The sequence below is a fragment of the Poecilia reticulata genome, linkage group LG4, assembly GCF_000633615.1.
Source record: "Poecilia reticulata strain Guanapo linkage group LG4, Guppy_female_1.0+MT, whole genome shotgun sequence".
Classification (NCBI taxonomy): domain Eukaryota; kingdom Metazoa; phylum Chordata; class Actinopteri; order Cyprinodontiformes; family Poeciliidae; genus Poecilia; species Poecilia reticulata.
Window position 1 is genome coordinate 12,658,349 of NC_024334.1, and position 19,510 is coordinate 12,677,858.

The 19,510-nt window shown below is 39.0% G+C and overlaps 3 protein-coding genes across 6 annotated transcripts in view; 1 reads left to right on the top strand and 2 right to left on the bottom strand.

Moving 5' to 3' along the window:
- Positions 1-435: 435 nt before the first annotated feature.
- On the bottom strand, positions 436-8,345 carry abhd8b (abhydrolase domain containing 8b). Of its 2 annotated transcripts, none has more exons than XM_008406559.2 (5): positions 8,032-8,345; positions 3,944-4,747; positions 3,644-3,814; positions 2,775-2,991; positions 436-1,852 (listed from the first exon to the last, which is right to left on the bottom strand). In XM_008406559.2, the coding sequence occupies exons 2-5, from the start codon at positions 4,735-4,737 to the stop codon at positions 1,625-1,627; spliced, it is 1,410 nt and encodes a 469-aa protein (XP_008404781.1). In that variant the 5' UTR covers positions 4,738-4,747; positions 8,032-8,345; the 3' UTR covers positions 436-1,624. The 2 variants fall into 2 exon arrangements, with proteins under 2 accessions (XP_008404781.1, XP_008404780.1); XM_008406558.2 differs by lacking the exon at positions 8,032-8,345 and adding an exon at positions 5,346-5,431.
- Positions 8,346-9,603: 1,258 nt separating this feature from the next.
- On the top strand, positions 9,604-14,132 carry dda1 (DET1 and DDB1 associated 1). 2 transcript variants are annotated; one of them, XM_008406555.2, is made up of 5 exons: positions 9,604-9,938; positions 10,367-10,447; positions 11,985-12,036; positions 12,335-12,396; positions 12,557-14,132. In XM_008406555.2, the coding sequence occupies exons 1-5, from the start codon at positions 9,930-9,932 to the stop codon at positions 12,662-12,664; spliced, it is 312 nt and encodes a 103-aa protein (XP_008404777.1). In that variant the 5' UTR covers positions 9,604-9,929; the 3' UTR covers positions 12,665-14,132. The 2 variants fall into 2 exon arrangements, with proteins under 2 accessions (XP_008404777.1, XP_008404779.1); XM_008406557.2 differs by having other exon boundaries at positions 9,606-9,938; positions 12,560-14,132.
- Positions 14,133-15,269: 1,137 nt separating this feature from the next.
- ano8b (anoctamin 8b) overlaps positions 15,270-19,510 on the bottom strand; it is a 44,109-nt gene continuing 39,868 nt past the window's right edge. For both annotated transcript variants that reach the window (XM_017304442.1, XM_008406554.2), the window contains one exon: positions 15,270-19,303. In XM_017304442.1, the coding sequence (XP_017159931.1) occupies positions 18,566-19,303 (738 nt within the window). In that variant the 3' untranslated portion in view covers positions 15,270-18,565. The remainder of the gene's footprint in view (positions 19,304-19,510) is intronic.

A 19,510-nucleotide genomic window follows, 5' to 3' on the forward strand; every position in this document is an offset into this window, starting at 1 on the left:
ATCAAAAACTTCTGGGATTTTTCTGATAATTTTTTTTCTTATAAATTCTGACTTTACAATGTCAGGATATCCTATTGTTCCTAGTTTTAATATCGTATATTTATATCCCTGCCACGGTGTTAGAGCGACGCTCAGGTGGAGCACAGCAGATGTCACGGTCAGACAGCGCGGAAGAAGAACGGATTTATTCCATCGGACCGTCAGTTCCTGAAACCATGCACACAAAAAATCTCAAAAAAGCACATGGGGTTATTGTGACCACGCTGAACCAGAGTAAAAAGTTCAGGGACCAAATTACCCAATATCTTAAGACCATGGAACAGTTAAACATGAGAAATTAAAAACAAAAAAAATATTGGAAATTTTCAACTTTTCAACATCAAAGAAAATCTGAGTTTTTTTCTTTTAAATATGTTAAATTAATCTCAAAATGTCTGCAGTTTTTATAGAAGTTTTATTTTTCTACAATGACTTTAATACTCCATTGTATAATCCAGCCAGAGCTCAAACAGTCAAGGACTCATTTTATTATACAAACAATTGTTTCTGATGGTTATGTTCTTCAGTATGGTTTAAAAACGTATTGTTTTATAATTTAACAAAAAAAAGACACACACAAAGAAAGATTTTCATCAAGTCTGAGCAATAGAAAAACAGCCTAAAAAATCTGATTCCAGCAGTTCGCATCATAGTTTGATTCTAAAAGTGCAAACTTTGACTCTCCGGTGGTAAAATCCTGTTCAGGACTTGGTCTGCTTCCAGCAGAGGAGTTCAAGTATCTCATGGTCTTGTTCACAAATGATTGCAGGATGGATAAGGAAATTAATAGCCTCATCTGAAGTATTGCAGACTGGTTCTGCTTTTCTTGTGGTGATGAAAAGTGATCCAAAAAGCAAGGCTCTCATTTGTCCAGTCTGTCTCTTCTATGGCCATGAGAAATAGATCCAAACATTCTCCAATGATTGAGATCATCTTCCTCTGCAGGGTGCCTGTACTCAGCTTAGAGATTAGATGAGTCGCTCCATCATCCGGGGGGAATCAGAGCCAACGTGCTTCTCCTCCGCGTTGGAAGGAGTCAGCTGAGGTTATTTGGGCATCTGACCAACCTGCCTCCCTTTGGAGATTTTCTTGACTCGTCTAACTGGGAGGAGACCACAGGTTTGCATGGAAACACTTTGGGACCCCCAATGAGATAGAAAGTGCTGCTGGTGAGAGGGTTAGCCCTGTGACCCGATCTCAGACAAAACAATGGATGGATGGATGGACGGGATCTGATTTGCTCTCCTGTCAGTTTCACATGATAGTTTATCTTGGTTGATTTTCACCAGTTTTCTAGTTTTTCAAAGGCACAACCACATGATCCTCTGTTGAATGTTTGGGATAAACTCTTTAGTGCTGACATTCGAACAATCTTTGACCTGATTTGCTCTCTTCAAACTGAAACTGAAGCCAAACCAGAACAGCAATGTCCCACCTCCACAAATCCAACTGTGATCCTGAGGACCTCAGATAAATCATCCACTTTGTCTCTCTGTCCTATTCAAACCTGCTCTGTTCTGCAGGAAGTGGATGAGCCACGCTTTACATTTACCCCTGCTTCCATTGCTGTTTCTGTTCAGTTTGATTAGGTTTGCCTGGCGGTTGCAGGCCGAACCGTGGCGGGCTCAGAAGTGTTGTCAGTTTGAGGTTTGGCGGTCTCTGGACGGGCTTTGGGCTCTTTCTTTGGCGGTGGAAGTGTGACTGGTTCCCAGAGGAAGAACTCATGCAGCAGTGTGTTGACAGTTTCAGGACACTCCAGCATCACCATGTGACTGCCGTCCTCCAAGACCTTCAGGAACGCCATCAGAAGAATCTGACAAAAACAGTAAAAAAGCAAAAGGTACAGTCAGTGTTCTTCATGAAACACGAATGTTGTGAACTCAGGTAAAACCCTTAATAACAAAAACCTCCATTTAAAAATTGCATTTTGTGTTTAGTCATGTTGTCTGACTAATGGTGCGTTCACGCCAAACACGTTTTGAGTGTCAGGCTTGTTCAAAGTCCATGTGGAGGCGATTGCGGTGTATTTCGAGCGTCTCTCATGAAGCGAACTGAACCGTTTTGAGCGTTTGATGCGTCGAGCGCATCCGATGCATCCGACTCCATAGATTTTGAATGTAAACCAGATGCTCAAAACGTGTTTGGTGTGAACGCACCATAATATTTAAATTGGTTTAATGTTCTGAAACACTTAGATGTGGCAAACATTCAAAAACTAGGACATCAGGAAGGGAGCAAACACTTCTTTGCACCACTGCATGTGAGTAAAAAGGTGGTGTGTTAATACAAATTCAAACAATTCTTTCAGATTGTTAAGGATGAGATTTCTTAGGTATAAAATGATTTACTTCTGTAGAACAATCCAGAGTTTATTTGTGTTTGAACTAGCAACAATCAAGCCTGCTGCAGTCATTACATGCTAAAATATTCAATGGTATGTTTACTAAAACCGTAGGTTCTAGTCGTTTTGTAAACCCATTAAATAACGGATTACCATACAGTTTTGTAAAATGTGATATGTGTGTTTGCGATATTTTAAGTAGAAATCATGCAGTTCTTCTCAAACTAATTGGTTTGGAAACACTTTGTCTTCCTCTTTGGTAATCATATCAATTTTACTGATTCAAACTTTTTCTCATCTTGTGCTTGTGTTTTTCCTTTTACCCAAACTAAAAACTCAACCTCAACTAGATGGGCTGTTTGGTCTCTGCACCAGAGTCTTGGTCAGTCCTCACCTCAGCCATGCGCTGGTCCTCTTCTACTGGGACAAACTTGTCATGCATGCCGTGAACCAGCAGGACGGGCACCGTGAGCTCAGCGTGATAAACCTCGTCCCCCTCAGGCCAGTACTGACCGCTCATCATGGCACGCAATACAAATGACGACACATTGAAGGCATTGTACTCTTTCAGCAACTGCTTCTCCCTGGACCCCTGCCGAGCGAAGCCCGCCCTGCAGAGAGGGAAGCAGAGATTTATCTAAGTTACAAACACAGAAGAAAACAAATGAGGCCAAACACTGCATCACCCACTTTCTGGCATTAAGTCTAAAGTCTAAATCTTCCCAATGTGGATGACGCTTTAAAGGATTAACTGTGATAGATTTTATTTTTCCACATTTTGCAGATTTTTTTTAGCTACAGTTTGTTCTTCCCTCTTGTCACCATAGTTAACCAAACTTTTTGATATTCCTTGCAAAATTATTTTTCTTGGAATTAAGAAGAAATTCATATATTTTTCTGTTTATATTTTTAAAATAATAAGAAAATGGCAATCACACTAAACAAAATTTTCCTACAAACAGCTTTGTTTAGTCTGTCTTCTGTGCCACTTCAAACTAAGCCAGCTCCTGCTCAAAGTTTCCACCTATTAGTCACACACCAGAATCCTGACAGAATCTCTCCTTTCCTCCTTCACCACATGTATGATCAGCCTAAACCACATTAATAGCACTGATTGTGTCAATTTTATGGCACTTATGGGAAAAACCTGCAAAAACCCAGATATTGTGTTCAACCACAACGCCTGCAAATGATCTAAAGTAACTCACTGAGGACAAATATCCTGATCTGGACATCTATGATCAGAATAAAAACGTGTCTTACTTTAGAAAGCTCCAGGCTAACAGTGGGGACAGGCAGTGAAGCACACAGGTGGGCAGGTTGAAGATGCTGCACAGGCTGGGCTCCAGCGCTGTGGGACCTCCACCATTGATCATCACCATTTTGTGAATCTGGTCTGGAAACTCATGAGCCAGGAACGTACAGAAAGACACGCTGGGAAATAGAAACAGAATGAGGGTTATTAAACAGATTGTAATCTTGTGGTAAACTGTTAAATAGAATGAAGCTTTTAGGATTTTTTTCCGTAAAGAGACGATATAAAGGTGTTAACATCAATAATACCCATATGAATGTCCTATGAGGATGTTCCTCTTCTTTGCATATCTCTTAAAGATTAGTCTCATATCCTCTGCCAGGGCATAGAAGGTGTACGCTGCAGCTATGTGTGGAGATGAGCTCGCTCCGTGGCCTGCCAGGTCCGGGGCGATCACCTCGTACCCGAGTCGGGAAAAGAAGTCCAGCTGACTCCCCCAGATATCCAGCGACCCCCCGACCCCGTGGATAAAGAACAGAGCAACATCTGAATGTGTTCCTTTACAGGCTGCTATCCTCCTTTCGCAGTCAATCACCACGGTGCGCTTCGGCTTCCTCCTCCGTTTGCGGGGTTGCTGGGACTGCTCGGCCTGTCCGGCAGCAGGTGCCTCTCCTGCTGACCCGGTTTCCGATGCCCCGTTGTTTCCAGCTGTGACAGAGTCTGACCGAGCCTCGGGGATGCTGACGGGAGGTGAAGAGTTACGACAGTCTGTCAGTTCAACCTCCACCGTGCTGTTGGGTTCAGTCTCTCCGTTCTGGCAGGTTTTCAGCTCCGCGCTCGCCCTCTCGCCCAAGTTCTCAATGAACAGCTGTCCGTTGCGGTAGACTGTGATCTTTCTTTTGCAGCTCACGATCCCACCCAGCAAGGGCTCCTCCACCGCCGGTCTGTCAGGGATGATGTGTCGAACCCGCAGGACACGGCCTGGTTTCACCTCCACGAACTCGTACCCATCTGCAGGCTCAGAGGTTTCCACGGGAACCACAGTGTTGGCCGGTTTTGAGGTGAGACAGCAGAGGAGGCCTTCAATAAAGCTGGTCAGCATGGCTGCCAGTCTGGACGGAAAACAGACACAGAAATACAATATGATGGCATACAATATGGGCTTAATTTTTTTTATATATATATATATATATATATATATATATGTTTGTTTTTTAAACTTAGCTAAACTTAAACTTGGCTAAGCTTTGAACTTTTACACTCTAGTATCTATTTACAACTGAATCCTTTGTGATTTTCTACGCATTTCTTACGGCAGCATTTGGTGATATAAATAGCTGCAGACGGTTATAGATCCCTGAGTTAAAGCTGTCCACCATGTGATTCCTCTGCAGCAGTGCAAGCCGCTGAAGGGCTGCAGGGAAACCAACCAGCTACTTTTGGATGATATTTAAGAGAATTGGATCATTTCAGGAGTATCTGGACTCATAAATTTCACACAAAGACTGCAAATGAAACTAAATGTTAAATGTCCAGAAATTGTAATGACTCAAAGTACAGTGTTAGTAATCACATGGACCAAATGGGTTTTAATAGTTTCTATTCAAACAAATGCAGCTACCCACAAGTTTAGTTTCAGTTGTTTATCAGCCACAGAAACTGCAGCAGCAGAAAGGTCTGCAAGTCTCTCTGCAGGTGGCATTATCTTACCTTCCCGTTGCTCCCCTCCCCATTGGAGGGGATTAAACTCTAAGTACAAACAACAAATCTCTCCACTTCATCTTGATGAAAAACAGTCACACCTGCTGCTGTTTCAGTTTYTGCATTTTTTTTACACTCCCATTTGCTGCTGCTTTTGTTTCGGGCACAATGTGTTGCAGCCTCTGCTTTGCTGGCTGATTCACACTGGCTATAGTTGCAGATCCCCAGGCTGCACAGGGGTATTTAACTTCTTCTGCACAGGGGTGCAGCCTGGGGATAAATTATAAATTATTACAGGAATTTATAGGTGTTTTATCCAGCTATCCGTTTGTGGTCTGTAGGTTAACAAATTGTTGTCTTAGTGACAATTTTATATTAATAAATGATCAAATAATGTTTGATCTCTTATAAATACTTGATCCCATTAAGACTCAAGTGTTAATTTTTTCTTTCCTAATGGTCCAGAATCTGGAGGTTGAAATCACAAAAAAATATCATTTTCATGTGAATCTTTTCATTTTAAATCGCACAAACCATAAACAAACTAAACCCACAATGTTTTATTCAAACAAACGTGATCTGACTTTGTGGAAAAGGGATTTGTAACTAACACACTAAAAGAGTTTTGCAAGGTTGTTTCACAAGAAACACAAATAACTTCCTTTAACTTCTTTTGGTTGTTTCTTCTCTCTCTATTTGGTCCTTCTCTCTCTACTTGAAGGCTGCAATCTTTAGAGAACAACCATATAATTTCTATTTTTAGATTTTAATATAAACGTTTTTACAAAAAAAGATGATAGATTCAATTTCTTTTATGGGATGTTGATATTTGCACATAGTTTATACACCAACAACAAGAGAAATACATTTAAATAAATACTACTGGTGCATTTAGTGACATTTGCTGTGAATATTATTCAGTGGAAAAAGTTAAAAACTGCTAAAAACTTCATTTTATATGGATCTAAAAACAAGGCTTGTTTTTCCTTTATCGTTTTATGCCAAAGTATTTAAGAGCCACTGTGGAAGGTTCAAAGAGTCACATGCTGCTCAATAAGAATAACAGGATATGAATTGCTCTTACTTTGAAAACAGTCATTGAATATTTAATCAAAATGTAAACAAAGAGGTGATTAATTAAAGACAAATAGCTCACTTCCCACATTTTCCCAATTTTTTTTGCAAAGTTCTGAAAAGTTTTTGGTTTTCCTCCCCATTAGCACCATGATCAGGAAAAGGTTTTTTGTTTTGTGGAGTCAGAGAGGTGAGGAAGTAACGAACCATCCAGGATTATCATAGAACTGAATCAGAAACAAAACATTTTTCAGCCCAACCGGCCTCTTTGTCCAGAATCACAGCTGCTAAGTGCAAGTATCAATGCAAGAGCAAAACTCCTTCCAGCTGCAGCAAACAAAACCAGAGAGAATAACTTTCCAAACATGCAACACCTCAACAGAAATCTACAAAAGAACAAATCAGAACCAACACAACAAACAGGTTTGTGTCTTTGTTTCTTTAGAAAACGGACATTAGTGTGATTTGTATGGCACTAATTCATGATTAGATTAATTCTAAGACATATATAGAATTTCTTTCTTCCTTTAAATATGTGATTTAGGAAGTGAAAGACTTTAATATTACAGAAAATTTAAGATTTTTGAAAAATTATGAGGATAAATATGATGTTACTGTATCAATATTAGCAGCTGCTTACACTATTGCTAATGCATTTTAAGGATTTGGATTGATGCAATCAACATATTAGTAACGCAATTTATAAACCTTAATAATAGAAAATATTGAAACATTTTTGGTTATTTTTTTACTTTGGTGATTAATCTCCATCATAGTGACTGAGCATATGAACCTCATTGAAAAATAATGTGGTGATCCTCATTTGTTTTACTGAGGTTTTAGTACCTCTGTTGTCATTGGCTGTAAAAGATTATGACATAACAACGCACATGTTACACACAACCACTGCATGGTGGCCAGAAAATTAGCACAGGCTGCAACCTGTGTGTGAAATAAACGTAGACCTGGTTTGTGAAAGCCTAACAGAGTTTTCATTAAAGATCACTTGGACTAATATACCAAAATCTAAAATAAACAGTGGCCTGTTTACAACTGGTAACTGTTACAAGTTGCAGTAATGTGTTTATAGTAAACAAATTCTGCCTGCTTATATTGGCTTAAATTTAAGTTAAAGTTCAGAAATTTATCTTTTTTTATTATTATTATTATTTGTAAAAACTGGAATGTAATGTCTAATATACTTTTAGCAAAACGTTGAACACATATTGACACAATGTGGGATTGAAAGCATGCTCTACACTGAGAAAGAAATTAGTTTTTAAAACCGAGCTGCAGTGTTTTTGTTGCTTTGCATTTTGCATTTTTCTGTCTATTCACCTGAAACAGTGAAACTCATTTGAACAGAGCTCGCTGCTTTATGATGCAGAAAATGAGGCAAGTTCCAGAACATTTTCACTCAAAAACTTTTTTTTTCTTTTTTTTTTTGCCCAAATCAAATGCAATATTAAATTTAAATAATCCGCCTGTCTGAGGTAGCTTGCAGTTCTGCTTGGTTTGTATGCAGGAACATTTCTCTTGAGTTCAAGCTAAATATTTAAACAACCAAAACTAAACATATTGATTTAAAAAAAATTACACCAAAGTGAAGGAGAAAGCTTACCTTTATCAAGGCTCTATCTCATAAAACCTCCTATGATCAAACTGGTGCCGCTTTCTTATGAAGCATCGAAGGAGAGCTATAATCTGTTGTAGCCAATCCAATAATCTAATTTATCTGGATTTCGCTGGCCTGTCGAGAGCAGCCACCACATGGCGGCCGGCCAGTGTGTGCCAGCAGACAGCATGTCTTTCTAAGGGACCAGAGATGCAGCCAAATATCAGAGAGGAGCTGCAGCCCTCCAGTTTCATCCTGGGACATGAGTAAAGGCGGCTGGAGACGCTCCAGAGCTCTCCGTCTGTGTCAGAGGATTTTAAATCCATCTGCCTCTGGTCCTTGATGCGCGTGTGAAGAGCTGCCCCCTGCTGGCGAAAGAGGGGAAGGCAGCACATCAAACTCATCCCGAGAGGAAGCTTGTTTAACTGAGAAAATGTTTTAATCTGGATGCTCTGCCTTGCAGAAAGAAAGTTTTGGATTCAAATACCTTCTGAGCATCACGTGACCTCCGCTGACCTTCCTTCTCCCCGTAGAGTATCTCAATGTTTACTATGTTGTTTGGTGAATCACATGTTTGTCCATCATGACTTTTGTTCAACAAAATCAAGTATATAGAAAATATGACGTTGTAAAGCAACCAGACCCACCAGACTAAATACCTTGTTTCCCAGAATACAATGTCAAAATATTTCAAATATTTTCTGTCAAATTCTGAAATATTTTAGCAAATACTCTTAATATTTCAAACTTTTTAAACCAATCTTCAAGTGGAATATAGATATGTAGAGCAATGCTCATGAAGTGAGACAAAGTCCCTAAGAAAATATTTTTAAGTAAAACATGTTATAAAATAAATCACTGTTGTCAGTATAAGGCTTCATCTCAGTCACTGTTTCTAAATTTGTTAAACTCGTCACTGTTCTTTTTTATACAAATTATACTCTCAGAATACAACTGAATGACTTGATATTTCATATCCATCAAGTCAAAGCGCATTGATTTGTTATAATAGCCCAGTTGAAAATCAAACTGGGCTAATGGACATGATAAGTTGAAAACTAAATGCTCATTATCCGATTTCACTGAATTTCAGCTTCGTTGAAAAACGAAGTAGAGGCATACATAAAAACTATTTGCAATTGCAGCAAAGAAGTGGCTCTGCAAGGTATAGTAGAGTCCGGGGGTGAGTACAAGAATACACCACACTTTTCAGATTTTTTATTTTATTTATTTTTTTATTATTAAAACCTTTCATTTAACAATTAAGCTAGAATTTATATTTTACAATAAAACACATTGACATTTGTGTTTATAATTTGTTAGAATGTGAAAATGAGGTTCAAGAGGTGCAAATACTTCTGCAATTTGAGAGTTGAACGCATGGGTCAGATCTTTTAAATGAGTGAAGCCAATTGATTCGGATCCTGCAAAGAAACGAAATTCCCATCACTACTCATGTCGAAGACCGGGGCCCGTCAACAGGGCAAATTGTGATCTGCCTCCTGATTGGTTGCCTGGTCAAGCTTCTATCACGTGGTTGCGCGAGTAAGCCAATAGCTGCTTCAAGGGCGTGGCCAAGTAAACATCCCCACCATTCAGCTATCATGTTAGCCGACGGAGTCATATGTAAATAGCTTTACGAGCTTATGGGATGTCAGCTTGGATTTATTTGTTTTATGAGTGTTGTGTAATTTTTAGTTGACACCTGGATATCTATCTAAATATAATGGACACCAGAAGTTCTATGTGAAGGTCGTTGCTGTGTTTTGCAGTAAAATTCGTCAGGTTAGCTGCCTCGGTGGACTAGCCTGTTAGCTATCGCGGCCATATCGAGCAGCACAACAAACACCGAGTCGAGCCCACGAGTCGGCGAGTCGACGTAAGACATTTCTGCCATCGTCATCATGGAGAAGGTACTCCTTGTACAACACGTTTGGTCCTTTGGCTTTTGTCTAAAATATAGAGAATATGTGATGGCGATTTGACTAAGTGTAGCTAAATGTTAGCTTGCTGGTTGCCACACCTGCTCTTTCTTTCCAGGCCAAACCGGCATTTTTGTTCTCTGAAATGTTCATGATCAACTCCGGCTCATATCGGTGCATTCAGATTCCAGGTCACAGTTGATGTTTTAGGGACAGTGGCTGGATAAATGTACGTTTCTAGGCTTGTATAGAGGAGGTGACGCCCAGTCTTTGATCTAAAACAGAAGCTTTTATTGTTGTCCAGCTTAGACAATAATTGGGAATTATTCATTTACATATTTCAACGAAACGAAAGTAAAAGCGTTGATATTGCTCATCAAAATTATTTTTTTATAACCATCTCTTATCTTTCCCCTCAGGCTGATTTCTTAAAAGGACTTCCAGTCTACAATAAGAGCAACTTCAGCAGATTCCATGCAGACTCAGTTTGTAAAGCATCAGTGAGTAATGTGTCTATTGCATGTTTGTAAATGGATAACAATAGCACTCAGTTCTTTGATGTTTATGATTCATTGTTAAATATAAAGTGTTCATTATAAAAACGCTAAGATTTTCCACCAGCAGCCTGAAGTAACAGCTTTCACTCTGCATCATTAGAAATGTAATACTTTAATATCCCTCAAATTATATTAAGTAACTCAGCACATCTTTTAAATCGTATACAAAACAAATTATAGCTCATTAATATTTTTTTTGCATTACAATGTCATCTTCATCACATTTTTCCTATGTTCTCTGATTAACATAAATAACAGCAACATCCAACATAACATGGAAGAGGAGAAACATTTGATTTTCTGCTGTGTGTTTGGATTTTAAACAACATATTCATTAAATATATAACTAAGAAACCTTTCCATTTTGGTCAGTTATTAGTTTGCCACACAGCTCTGTAGTTTTACTGGCTTTCACTATTATTTCAAATGAAATGCAGAAATAAAAAATGAATAAATCCCATTACAGCAGATGTTTTATTGGAAAACTAGTCCTTGTGTTTAATGGCTCGAAAGGATGATTACATTAGAGTGAATATTGGGAAATACAATCACCATCATATCAATGCATGACATCACTGTGGTCAAGGATAAACTAATCTGTTCCAGCTCCCATGCATTTAGACCGCTGGTCAGTGATTTATTTGGCCTCTTGAATGGGCTTTAAAACCTGACAAGTATTTTTGAAATGTATATATAAAACACAATCTACTTGAAAGTATTAATATATAATTTCTCTATACATAATTTCTAAAGTTTGCATTGAAAATAACATTTTTCAATTTTAGTAATATGTTTAATTGCTAAACATATTTTTATAAGGTGTACTAAAATACACGTTGAATCAAAGTAGAAGTTTGAGAATAATCTTATGTACATCCTATTTCAGAAAAAATGCAGCCTTTTTTTTAGCAGATTTTCATTTCATTTTTTCCTGGGCTTCCTTCCTTTTTTGGTCACATCTGTCAACCCGACTGACTCCTTACTGTCTGCAAATGAAAATATACAACATAAAACTCATGTGAAGGATGGACCGGCTTTTGTTTTATCTGCTGCTGTTATTCCCCCCCAGACGCCTTTTAAAGCTGCTCTGGGGCAACATTAGACTGTCATTGTGTACAACAGTTTGTTCATGTGTTTGTTGAAATGACCATTATTAATGGCTGTTAATGTATTGGTTGTATTGGAGAAAAAGAAATTCAGATTATTTTTCTCCTTAAACCCTTAACCTGTAGTTATTCTGAGTAAATTTAAGGTTAAAGTTGAAGTTTTTGCGCATTTATCATACTACTTATGGTTAATGTACATTTATGTTGTAAATTAAGCTGATGCAGTTTTTTTTTTTTTTAATTCAAAAACTGTTATTCACTGCTTTGAACTGAATTGGGAATTTGTTTTTTAAGTAAATGAGAATAAGTCTTAACTGTTGTCTCTTTCTTTCTTTCTTTCTTTCTTTCTTTCATCTTTGTGTTTTGCTGTCCAGAACCGAAGGCCGTCTGTTTACCTCCCGACCCGGGAATACCCTTCTGAACAGAGTGAGTGACAGGGAGCGGCTTCAGACTGGCTGCACTAGCAGATTTATTCTAACAGCCTCCACTATGGTGACAAAAACACTGGAATAATCAATACGATTTTAAAGAGTAGTACCTGGCTGCAGGGTGGGGATCGAGGACAGGTTGAGGTTTTGTTGACTGAGGGAGGAAAGAAAAGAAGTCGGAGTGATGATGATATAAAGTTTGTGCAGTTGTTAGTCTGTGCATTTATTAATGTGATATTATTATGTTAATTTCCTTTAAGAACTACTAACCTGATATTCCTTATTTGATGTTGCAGTTATTGTAACAGAGAAAACTAACATCCTCCTGCGTTACCTGCATCAGCAGTGGGACAAAAAGGTGAGCATGTGACTTCATTAGCACCTTTTTCTAAAACCTAAGTTAAATATTTCTTTTTAATCAGTATTAATTAATTGTGTGTTGAATAAATTATTTATATCTAAAAAATGGTCTTGTCATGGCTGGATTATCGCTGATGTGTTTGTGGTTGTGTTTTAAGCAGAATGCAGCGAAGAAGAGGGAACAGGAACAAGGCGAGGTGGACAGCCCGGCACCGCCGAGGAAAATCGCCAGGACAGACAGCCAAGAGATGAATGACGACTCATAAAGTGTGTGTGTGTGTGTGTGTTTGTGTGTGAGAGGATGAAATAGCATGTGCACATACAGGGTGTAGCCTATGTGAACTGATGAACACAGGAAGTTAGGTGAACCTGAATAAAAATACGTGGTAGTTTTGAAAAGAGGTGCACTGATCAGGATTTTCCTGGCTGACTGTGTTTAAGATCGAGTCAAAATCCATCATAATGTTTTTGTTTTGGCTCTGATTGACATGTCGACTCCTCCCCGTGTGAGCCTGTACACCTGTGAGCGTTTGTATGCGTGTGGCGCTGTGGATGCGTGTCGTTCTGTTTGCGTGAAGCGAGTGAGTGTTAAAGTATGTAGAGTTGAGATGGAGACACACTGGACAGAAAAAGCTACTTTTAAAAACTAAACCTGTGTAGATCCGCTCTGATCCACGTGAACGTTTTGTTACTCTGTTAATTTTATTACAACTCGTCGTTGTTGAGCTTCCTGCCAGCCGCAGTGCCCACTCTGTTTCACTGCCCACTTTTAACCACACGGGGGCGCTTCAGCATCTCTGAAACTCCACAGAACCAAGAATGCACTGTGACCAAGAGCACAAAGTACAGCCATTTCTTCCAAAAGGCCCCATAAGATGCGACTATATTCATATCTGTGTTTTAATCTGGGACTTGTGCTCGTGGGATTTAGGTTAATTTGTCTGAGATGCGTTTTTACACCTAGCATCTCACTGATTATGGCTATAAAAAATATGATTTTCTTAAAGGAAGGAATTCAGACCCGTAAAGCACAGATGGTAAAAAAAATAAAAAAATCTAATTACATGAAAGGAAAGCTGTTTTTTTTTGTGTGTGTAAATAGTTACCATCAGAATTATCCAATTAAGTAAGTTTGTGTTTTCTTAAATAATTAAAAACACACCCATGGATGCGATAGGAAAGGAAGCATCCTGACGCCCAGTGGACGTTCTCTGGCTTGCATGTTGTTGTTTCCACTCCTGGATGTTTCGTTACAGAACCGAAGGTGTCAGCCTAGAGGCCTTACAGCTTGTCATCGTGGTCCGATTCCCTTTAGCTTGGCCGCGTTCTGCATCTTCCAGTCTCCGGAGGTTTTTTTTTTTTTCAGTTTGGGATCTGGCATGAATTATCACAGAGTGGGATTTAAAAGGGATATTTTAGCGTTTTCAGCCACAGAATGCACATGGAGCATGGGAAGCAGCGTTCTTACTTTCAGTTCGTTCTGGCGTCATAAACCGCTACACTGCGATGAAGCTTCTTGTTATCACTGCCCAGCAGAGTCACGTCGAAGCCTCCTGATGTTTTATCAGCCGATGCAGCAGTGTAGATATCCTTTTTTTTATTTTTTTATCATAAAAACATGATATGCTTCTGCTCTGATAGACTGTTCAGCTCCACCTTAGGCCTTGCTCCCATACTGTGCGTTTGATCAGATGTTCCTTTAAACTTTGTTCAAATAAAGCTTCACTAAAACTAGATTTTGTCATGTGGTTCTTAAAATGTGAATCTGGAAAAAGAAAATTAAATTAGAAATGAAACTGGGCAGAGAGAAAGGCAATGATAAAATGTATCTTAAATATAACAATTCACTGATTTATTTTGCTAGTTTTGAATGGTTACATAGTCGCGTCAATAAATCAGAATAATCAAAAGTTTTACAATTAAAACTCAATACATACAAGATGGACGCAGGATGTATTTCATGTTTATTTCTGTTAATTTTGATTATTGAGTTGCTCATTTAAATTAATCCATCTTCCCATGCTGAAGAAAATGAACCCCATGGTATCATGCTGCCTCTACCATGCTTCACTGTTGGGATGGTTTCGGTGTTTGTTGTCCACATTGCAGGCAATTTTATTCTTTGAAGGGAAATTTTTTCAAGTGAAATTTTTTTTAAATTACAAAATCAACTACAAAAGATAAATTTAACGTCTACATGAAGTCTGATTTTTGAATAAAACTATATTTCTTTAATATTTACTAATCTCAATGGGTTTCCCATGTTATCTAGAACAGCAACAAAAATTCTCCAAAAAGAATGATCAAATTTTGCTGATTTTGAACAAATAGAAATAATTTCGGTAATTTTAACTGAAGATATGAGTGGAAGAAAAGTTCAAGTGTTTTTAATACTTTTGCCAGACACTCTTATCTACCGTCAGCCAGTAAGATGTTTTCTAATCAGAACCCTAAGTGTTTATTTTTGATTATTATTGAGTCAGTAAGTATTATATTTAATTAAATTGGGATAAGTGTTAACTTCTTTCTACTCCTTTCAAACAGAAAAGTAGAGGTAAGCAAATTATTTTTCTCTTGGTTAAATATTCACGTTTTCTCTGAATATTTGCTTTTTGTTGTTTTTAAAAACTTGTTTGAAATAAAAAAGATAAAATGAACAAAAAAAGAAAAACCCTGACACACCATGTTAGTACCGCCAACATTATGTACTGTAACTGTTTCAGCTAAACAAACTCCCAACACATGATATGCATTTGAAAAGAGTTTTATTAACTATTCTTTTCAGATTTTACAAAAATATGACAAAATAAATTAACAGAAATAAATAATCCCATTTCCCAGTTTTTTTTCCTTAAAAGACGTTTTTTTTGTTTTTTTTCTCTTGTACATTGGAAGAGCATTTGATGTCGTGTCAGTGAGGCTGTGATGAAACATCAGATTTTTGAGGTTCGGGTCGGGTTTTAATGAAGCTGCGTTGAGAACCTGACCCGTTCACATCCGACTCAAATCGCAGAACGTGACGCGTTTGATAAATCCACTCGGTCCAATCGCACTGATTTCCTGTTGAAGAGGAAGATGCTTCCTATGAGGGACGTCGGAGCTCGACCCGATCAAAGCCAGCTTCTGTGACTCAGGCTTGTCAAAATCCCTCATCTGTTCTAAATTTCCAGCTGCCTTGAGTTTATGATGAAGAGAAATTATTTTGATATTTGTTGCTTGAAAGGGGAAAAGGTGGAACTGTAAACAGCTTCAGCAAACAGCCCGATCCCAGCCTTCTGCTAAAACACGTGTACAGATGATGACGATGATGATGAAGGGACATCATGATGTTCTTCATCCCTGAAATCCAAATGCAGCAAACTGGGTGGATTTTTTTTAATAAGACTGAACTCAGCTACATTGTAACATCTACGTCTTGTTTATGTTGTTGCACCGACTCCCTTTAATAATTCACATCCCAGCCTTTAAACGACACACACAAAGACAGAATATGTTCCTCTCATCCCGGGAATTTCTATTTTACATTTATAACGAACAGCTTCCAGAGAAGTTAAAGAGAACACGCTTATAGTACTGATGTTGCAACATGGTTTTACCCTCTTGTGTTTTTTTCTGTATTGCATTAAATCTTTTTTTATTTATTCATTTCAAACTGGTTTGACAAGGCAGAGGCAACAATAAAACACATTATTTCAACAGATTCAGTGACGATTCTCCATAAATAAAGTAAAGAAAAGTGAAGAAAGGCGGAGATAGATGTGCTGCTCAATGTTGATCTACAGTATCTGCTTCCACTCAGTGTTATTGCCAAAGTCCTTGTCGGAGGTGAAAGTGTGTAAATGCATAGTTAATGTTTCCATCTGTTAACCCACAGGACAGTTCASTGGCCTCTGAAACATGTGAAATGTGTGTTTTACAGTAATGACTCCACCAAGCATTTCCATCTAAACCTGCTGCTGCTGCTGCATCCTGATGCCCACAGAATGGTTTTATGGGTAAATGTTTATTTTTATAAGCTGGCACCACCTTCTGGAAACCATGAAATAATGACTTACTSTTTGCATGATGATGAGTTTACATAAAGTTAACTGAGCAGATTAAATGATAATAGAGCAGCTTGCAAAAGCTTTCTTMAAAGCCTGCTTTCGAATTTTAGGGTTCTGTAAACAAAATAAAATACCAACTAAACCAACTGAGGCATAACACTYCAACAAGTTCAGGGAATACATCTTTTTTGTTTGAACAATTTTCTTCTTTCTCTCTTTAGTGTCTAAATCTGTTATAGAATACTGTACATCTCAAATTAAAAACCATAAGATGAAAAATATTACATGTAGTTGGAAAAGTCAATGGAAAAAACTGGTACTGTACTGTAAAAATAAAATGCATGGTCAGTGTTTAACAAYCAGAACTGCTAAGAGCAGAGATCAAATAAAACATCTCCCTCCACACTTATTGGCACTGCGTTTAAAAAAAAAGCCTTAAAATAAATACATTAATCTTTTATTGCAGTAGTTTACTGAGAAAAATACTAAAATCTCACTGATAGACATCAGTAATAAAATATGAATGATTTCTACTTTGTAGCTTTTAATATTTTTGGTTTTGGACCTTTGTTTCCCTGGGGTATTAATATGATGTGACACAAAGACCGTTTTCTCTTAGCCAAAGGGGCAGCTGGAGGATCCAAGTTAGTCTTGCCACAGTTCAAAGTGAGGACTAAGGTMATGAAGGCAAAAATAATAATAATAAAATCTCTAGAGCTCATTTAGAAAACTGCGTCTTACGATCGTCAAGTCTAAGAACAGAAATTATGGAGGGAAAAAAACAACTTTTCCTGTCTTTTTAACAGCAAACATTCTAGTTCTTGAAACAAAGAATGAATACTGTTAGGTACAGTGGAGGATCTGTGATGCTGGGGGTCCGTCTTACATCTAATAGCCTTGTGAACTTTGCTAGATTGTATCATGAACATTAAAATACATCAAACATTTTGTGATTTCTGCAGGGAACTGGACGTATCAGTCAGAGGACGATCTACATGCTACTGAAAGCCTGCAGGGGGCGCTGAGGAGATGAAAACGTTTTCTTAATAGGGGGTATCTAAGATTTGGGGGKGGRGGGTTCTACAGCTTTTACTGAAGGATTATTCATCTTTAGGAAACGATTCATTCATTTCAAAGCTTCATCACAGCAGGAGAGAATAAGTGTGGAGGGAGCAGTGGATACTAAAAAGAGAAACGTTTTTGTGTAACATACTGCAGTGAATCAGGCTGGAATCAAGCTTCTTGTTGGGGTTTAGTGCAACTTTCTCCTCTTTACCTCTGGACTCATTTTGCCACGTCTAACTGGAGTGTGTGAAACGGAGCGCCATCTGTGTTTACCCGGTTCGCTACAGGCATCATCCATGCTCCACTTTCCCAAACATCACCTTCAGCCACTGCCTCTAAATTTCTCCTGGGAAAAATGTCGGTACGGGTAATTTGACTTACAAAGCTCTTTACTTTTTGATTTTTTAAAATCTGTTACAGAAAGGGAAGGGAACTAAACGCTCAGACATCACCTCTGCTTACAAAATAAAGCTGGTGATTTATGCTGCGACTGCTGAGAATCATTAAAACACTGACTGATATTGCTTTTCCATTTATTCGCTTCGTTACAAAAGAGAAGGGCCCCAAAAATTCATCACAATAAAAAAAAGAAAATATTTACTTGTGTTGGGAAGGATGAAGTCTGGAAATCGTTCCATGTTTGTTTTTAACCCCTATCCTTTCACAACTGGCTTTTTTATTTGTTTATTTTTTTTCACGTGAGGCCACCAAGATGCTTACAATTTCTGACTAAAGGAAATCAGGAAACATAGCTCTCTGCTTTAAAGGCTTAAAATAGTCGAAACGCAGCTCATGCMTTTCTTTATGTATTGCAGACAAGGAAGAATTTGAGTGAGTGTGTTTTAGTCGGTCATGACAGAAGGGCTTGCGTCTGTCGTACAAAGCCAGATTATTTTTGTCTCTCTGCAAGAAAGCAGACCGGAACAACAGTCATCTTCCATCAGATTCATCTTTTCCTGTTTGCTTCCCTCTGCACAAACAGGAACTTTTCGGGCCTTTTCTCACAGTAAAGCACATCAACTCCGGCTGATATGTAGTTTTTATCCTCCGGAGCTGCTAGATTTTCGAACTGGCCGGGTCYAAGTCTGCAGCATGTCCGTTCTCGGATCCCTCCCCCGGAGGAGAAGGGATCTCGTCGGGAACACCGTTCAAGTCGGAGCGGGAGGTTTGTCTTTCCGATGACGACCCGTCTCCGGGTCTGGGCGGCGGAGCCCCGTTCACACAAGCTCCCCCTTCGGATTTCCCAAAGTTGAACAGTTTTCCAGGGTTGAAGGCCTTACTGGGTGACTGAGAACGCTCCTGAGAGCTGCTACCTGATGATGATGAGGATGAGGATGATGATGCTGCGGCTGTGTTGGTGCTGGCTGCAGCAGAGGCGGCGGCGGCGGCTCCTTCCTTCTTGTTCTCGGGTGACTTGAGGAACTTGAAGCTGAGGAACCCGGGGAGTTTGGGCTCGCTGCCGGTGGGCGACTGCGGGGAGCGYGCGCCGCTGGAGGAGAACTTACTCTGCAGCGGGATGATCTGCTTCAGCTTCATCACGTTGTTGTTGGCCAGCAGGGAGCTGGGCCTCTTGGGTTTGTCAGAACCACTGGCCCCGCCTCCTCCTCCGCCGCCGGAGCGAGATTTGCTCCCGTGATTTTTGTCGTGGTGGTGATCCCCAGACGAGTCACCTTTGCCGTCATCCCGCTCCCTCTCCCTGCGCGCCATATGCTCCGCCTGCCTCTGCCGCTCCTCTTCCTCCCTCTTCCTCCTCTGCAGCTGCTGGTAATGCTGCTGCGCCTGCCGCTCATGCTTCTGCAATGAAGAGAAAAATAAAAATCACATTAGGTGTTTACTAGGATCAGCACTAATTAACGCTCTGCTCATATTACAAATCCCCTCACTGCAGGAAGATGTCTGCAGTGCAGTTTTCCTTTTTATGTTAGGCTGTAAACCTTTTCGCTTTCAAAATTTTAAATAAATCAGGTGTACAATAAACATTTTCCCTCCACATAATGCCGA